The sequence below is a fragment of the Columba livia genome, chromosome W (genome assembly GCF_036013475.1).
Source record: "Columba livia isolate bColLiv1 breed racing homer chromosome W, bColLiv1.pat.W.v2, whole genome shotgun sequence".
In the NCBI taxonomy this organism is placed as follows: Eukaryota; Metazoa; Chordata; class Aves; order Columbiformes; family Columbidae; genus Columba; species Columba livia.
The window spans coordinates 320,268-326,267 of record NC_088641.1 but is presented as its reverse complement, the minus strand read 5'-3'; the positions used below and the strand labels follow the sequence as shown (position 1 = coordinate 326,267).

Below are 6,000 nucleotides of genomic sequence, written 5' to 3'. Positions count from 1 at the left end.
CCCTAAAAGAAAACATGTTTTTGTGCCTTACCCCTCCCTTTATTCCCAGACCCAACAAAGATAACTAGGTAGTAGCATCTGCTGATGGCATATTTCCTGTTAAACTCACCTGTCCGCCAGAGCTGAGGATGTTCAAACTATGGTGTATATAAGGTACAAAAGGCATAATTAGAATTCTGATGTATCACAAACTCGAGTTGGTTTTAATTATGTAAGACGGACATTTTGGACAGCTGTAAGAAATAATAACAGAATGTAGTGAGCAGAGAGATGATGCCTTTGCTGCCTCCATTGCAGTTTGCACACATGAAGTGCAAAATGTAAATTTTGCCTTATCTGAAGCCGAGCCATTTCCTGCGTGTCGGGCTTGTGTCATTGTTTGCGTCGTTCCCACGGAGGAGGTCAAGCAAGGCTTTCAGAACGGGTCAGTCCCATTTCTCTGCCTGCGAGGGCTGGACCGTGGCATTTGAACCCGGCTCGGGGGCCTGGCGGCCTGAGCGGGGCTTAGATCAGGCTTTGCTGTTCACCGTGCTGTTATCACACGTCCGTCGCTCACTCGCTAATGCTAGAGCTGAGGCTGCGAGGTTATCTCCTCTCACCAGCGGGGACGCGGGCCGTGCGGGGGGGGGGTGGCGCACACCCTGCGCCCGCAGCCGCCCAGACCGCCGGCTCTGCTGTCAGCACAGCGCGCAGGGAGAGCAGACGGAGGTGTTAATAATGGCTGTGGAAACGTAACTTTTATTGTCTGTTCACTGTCTACAAAGCACCATTCTGCATAGTGATTACCCATTTGTTGTACAGTTGACAGCGCACATCAACACACGAGTGCCGGGAGGCGAGCGGCGCGAGCGGCGAGGCCAGCGCACCCGCAGCGACGGGGACGGGCGCCCCGCGACCACCGCGTGCGGTAAGAGAGACGGGACAAAGCGCTTACCAACGAGCCAAACTGGGGGTGCGGATGGCGAGAGAAAGCGAACGAATGTATCCCATACACAATTTCCAGAGTGATGAAGGGTTTTACAGAGGTGGCTGAGAAGGATCAATATTTTTTCAAACACTTCCGTTTTTAAAACTGTTAAAATTTAATGATAAATAACAGAATCTCACAAATCTTTAGGGGCAAAATGCTCCACATTTATTTACATATGAAATGTGTTTAATACAGTTGTAATGGACATAGTGTATAGTAACATCTGACAGCAGCAAGACTTTTAAGGAACCAAACAATTACTACCGTATATCATGCAGCTATCTATATATACACAGTTTGTTTTAAAAAAAAGTACAAAATTGGTTTTTTAGGGATACATACAAGGTATAAAATGCAAAAAGAAACCAAAAATATAACTCTCACAGAGAACTATATATGAAAGGGACAGTATGGTACCTTTTGTACTTCGTGACGTCAGAGCCACGACTGCAGCGGCCGAGCGAGCCTCGTGGGGCCTGCGCTGGAGCTGGAAGCCCCAGCTGCACCGACACCGCTGGCACCGAGCACCAGCACGTCAGGCGTGAGCACACGGCGCTGGGAAACGCCAGCCCCCGGAGCGAGGGCTAACCAGAGACAACGGAACACATACTGCTGTGTACTCACTCCTATGGAACGTTTAATAAATTACATGACAAAAAACACCCTTATAAACCTATTCCTCTAATTACAACTTATTTGTTAAATCCAGAGCAGCCCAGCCCTTTTGTAACAATTTGAGCTTTGATCACAAGCACCCGATGGCCTAAAAAAATCACTTCATGATACACGGTTGTGCAATTACACTTTTCAGAAGTACTTTATCGCTCTAGGGGGCCTGCACCCGTTCTGGTGTTGCCACCTCAAACCAGCACTGCATTTACATACGCAGTGGTACTTTTTCTTACTTTTTTTCCTTTTTTTTAAATATATATCTTTTAAGAGAAAGTTTAAAAGCTTTCTTGAGCATTTAGAAGCACGAGTTCTTAGAAAGTGAGCCTCCCCTTCGCCTGCCCCCCTGCCCCTGCACTACAGCTCACCCTCCTCCAGGGGCGTCCGCATGACAAACAGCTGAAGAGAACCTAAGAACTGCCCCGGCATTCAGAACTCTGATCAAGGGACTACCAGGATAAAAACCAAAACAAAACTGAAGAACCCAAACTTCCCACTAGATACTGATACAAACACATAACAAAGAGTATAAAAGTTATTAGTTTAAATATATACAAACTCTCTTGAACTCAAATACTGCTTCAGTGGGTCTGAGGATATAGACAATGAGGTGACGGGGACGCTTTTATGCAGAATATATTGCAACAGCCTGAACAGTACTGTTAACACTGTTATGCCTTGAACTTTCTGTAGCAAAAATGTCATTAATATTCCAATGTGGAGAGAGATTTCTGCATCCCAAATGCTCTGATCACTTCTCAGCTGAGCTCATTCTTTTCGATTTGATGAAGGCCATGCCATGTGTTCTCATGTGAGTGTTTAAGGCCGCTTCCGTTTCAAAAGTCTTTGCGCACACTTTGCACCTTCTGTCCGAGGCCGCGCTGTCGGACGACTCGTCCTCCTGACTGGGTTTATTTTCTTGCTGACTCTCCTCCCCAGACCCGTTTTGTTTTGACACCGGCTGAGGCTCCTTCAGCTTGTGCACGATGAAGAGGTGTCTGGAGAGGGACACGTGGGACGTGTAGCAGAGTCCACACTCCCTGCACTGGTACGAAGAGCCATCGGATTTATGCTGAGGAATGTGTTCATGAAACTGGAGAAGATTTTCTGTTGTAAAGCCACAGACAGCACACTTGTGAACTTTGAAAACGTTTATCTTGAGCTTCTTCAGCGGCTGAGTGATTGCGCCTCGCGGAGGCCTGAACTCCAGCACAGGTTCTTCCAGTTTGCGCTTTGGACTGGGAACCTAGAAAAAGCCGTAACGGTACAGACAACGTCAGCATAACCACGCGGTTCTGTTCACAGCTATTTCCAACCTGCAAACTTCAAAAACTTGCCCTTGGTAGACTCCAGTACAACTTCGATAAATACGAGATTTGAAATAATGCAAGCAAATACATGTTATATGTGTTGGAAAACTAGGGGTTTTCTTTACTATAAATTGCACATAAGATTTGTTTCGTCAGCTCTGATATAGAGCTCCAGTATCTAATATGCTGTATAAACTGAGTAACTGCATCCAGGTCCACACACCGAGACTCAAGCTGTGTACTGAGCGCAGAATACCAGCCTAGGAACTCTGAAGCACTACCTCGAGAACACAGTTTGAATTACTTAGTATTATTCCATGCCTGACATCTGACTTGGCAGCTTATCTCCTGATTGTCAGTAACTAAACTAATGTCTTGCCAAAGAACGGACCAACAGGCACAATTTTTACAAGTAATTAAACTGATCATTTTTATATTCTGGTTATTCTTCGACACGAATATTCCCCAAGAATCCTCTGCATCCCATGTAGCTCCCATATGCTCGGTGATTTCTATGAAGACAATGTATTTAGCTGCAATATTTTCAATGCTTAAATAAGACCACAATATATTGGGCTGAAAGAGTCACGTAAAGGACAACAGTACATCAGACATGTTCATGTCTCTGCTGTCAGCTTTGGACTTGCCATCACAGGTGAAGTTCTTGAGCGAAAACCCATTAAAAACTGTCGTTAATCTCTGCATGTAACAAGCCTTTGGACAGTGCTGTCATCTTAGTTTTGCCTTCCTCCTAACACTCATCACCAACAGAAGGACAATTCCATTTGAAGGGACCTACACGGATCTCCCAAGTGATTACCTTTGCATCTTCTTTCACTTCCCTTTCTTCCATATTGGTTGATTCAGTCATCTCCTTCACATCGGGGTCTTTAATGCCGTGCATCAACTGAATGTGTTTCTCCAGCATCAACCGCTTGGTAAAAGTACGTCTGGAATCCGGGCAGTGCCTGCATGAGCACAGAGCAGACACACATTCAAACGTCAAGCTTAACAAAGGCCGTAGTATTCTGACGAGTATCAACAGGACCGGCACATAAATCCAGACCGGAGTACGACCTATTGAAGATAGTGACAATGTTTTTCCAACCACTTGGAAGTGTTCTGAGAAACTGATCACAATCACAAAGTAGAACTAGAAATGTTTGAGCAATTCAGAGCAAATGAGAAGTTCTCTGAAGGTAATATCCAAAATGGTACAACACGAGTCAGAATAAAACCTGGGAGCATCGAGTTTGCTTGTTGGACCTCTGCTAACGTCAAACTGTACTTTCTATTAGACACTTTCCCAAGTTCTCCTCAATTTAAATGCCATAGGGAAAGCAATCACCTTCCTCGTAGGATGAATTCTAGCTCCAAATGACGCTTAATTCTGCATTCAAATACTTTGTTTGCTTGGAACTAGTAATTCCTTCTCAGGTCCCTTTCCAGCCTCCCAGTAAGCAGAACAAACTGGTCTTCCACAATCTGTGATTTGTTCTCCCACACAGAACCAGCTGCATCACCTTGAAGCCCCTTGTGTGCTTTTGGGAAGAGCCTTTCTGCCGAGCTCCGCTTTGTAACGTGTCCTGCGGGTGTCTGGAGGAAGGGTCGCCCAGCAAGAACTGCAGGGCAGAGGCTAAGCGGCAGTTCTCTCTTGCCAAGTCTCGCTCCTAAGGTTTTTAACTTTTTAAATGCTGGGGTGTGTGGGTTTTTTTAAGACAGTTCTGCAGGCCTTCTGAAATGAAAACTGAGCGCCACCATGCAAATACACACACAACTACCATAGGCTCATAGAATGTCCTGAGCTGGAAGGGACCCACAAGGATCGTGGCGTGCAGCTCCTGTCCCTGCACAGGACACACGCTGTGTCTGCACGAAGAGACACAACAGAAAGTTCATATCTTATCCGACAGATTTTTCTATTAAATTACGTATCACCTCTCCAGCCACTCTAACATTACTAAGGATTTTTAGATGTTACACAGTGTTTTATGTATGAAAAAAATTCTACAAATCCCGGCTTTTGTGGGTGAGAAGCGTGGGCTGTACGTTTGAGAGACTGCGGCAAAGCCAGCCGAGCGCCGCGGGCGCCGTCCCGCAGGCTCAGCGCCGCAGCTCGGGTCCCAGCGCCCCAGCCGCCGGCCGGGCTTCGTGCCTGCAGGGACCCCGTCCGTGGGTCCCAACAGCTGGCTCGGCTGAACGAACGGGACACCGGCTTCTATGTAATCAAGGAAAGAAAGCCAACCAACGGTGTTTACTGTTGGTTTTTACTCTGTTTCTAAATAAATAAAAGTAGAACTTACGAGCACGTATAAACCTTCCTAATGCCTTTGTGCTTGATACGATTGTGACGACATAAACTATGAGATGAACTGAAAGATTTGTCACATTGTCGACACGGATGTTTCTTCATTTGCTTTAAAAAAAAAAAAAAAAAACAGAAGAAAAATACATTAATTACAAAAGCTCAGTAACTGTAGCGTACGTGCACTTTCAGTAACAGGAACGCCCCGTCACTTGCCGCGCCGGGCACCGTGTCCCCAGGTCCAAGCCCTGCCCGGAGCACCCGGCCCCGTGCAGAGCCGCGCGGCCCGGGGACTCAGGCACCCTGCCCCAGCTGCGAGCCCGAGCCACGCGCTGCGCGAAGAGCACTGCTTCCCCGAAGAAGCCACGAAGATCAGGGCATTATTTCTGGATCAGTAAAGGCAGAAGAGCGAGAGACGCACTTTCACTGTGAAAGAACCTTCCCTCCCATCCCCAAACTGCGCTTGTGGTTCCTGAGGGAGCTCGTCAGCCACCTAGGCGGGGGTGAAGAGCACATCACGGACACGCTGACAGGGCTCAGAAAGGCGTGAAGAAACGAGAGGTATGGCCTGATGGCATCCTGAGGGACACCTGTTCCCTTCGGAACAGAAGAGGCAGGAAGCGGAACAGGACGAGTGGTCTCCATCGCGTCGCCCCAGCTGCACGTGGCCACGGGACCACCAGGATCTGAAGAAATCACATCTGCAAAGCCGCGGACTATAGAGTGAACAACGTGGTTCTGTCCCT

The 6,000-nt window shown here is 47.2% G+C and overlaps 1 protein-coding gene across 17 annotated transcripts in view; it reads right to left on the bottom strand.

Annotated features, from left to right (window-relative positions):
- Positions 1-1,112: 1,112 nt before the first annotated feature.
- The window catches only part of LOC102093718 (zinc finger protein 532), a 42,008-nt gene continuing 37,120 nt past the window's right edge, over positions 1,113-6,000 (bottom strand). For all 17 annotated transcript variants that reach the window (XM_065044505.1, XM_065044509.1, XM_065044501.1 and 14 more), the window contains 3 exons: positions 5,253-5,365; positions 3,770-3,917; positions 1,113-2,885 (listed from right to left, as the gene is read on the bottom strand). In XM_065044505.1, coding sequence (XP_064900577.1) covers positions 2,391-2,885; positions 3,770-3,917; positions 5,253-5,365 — 756 coding nt within the window. In that variant the 3' untranslated portion in view covers positions 1,113-2,390. The remainder of the gene's footprint in view (positions 2,886-3,769; positions 3,918-5,252; positions 5,366-6,000) is intronic.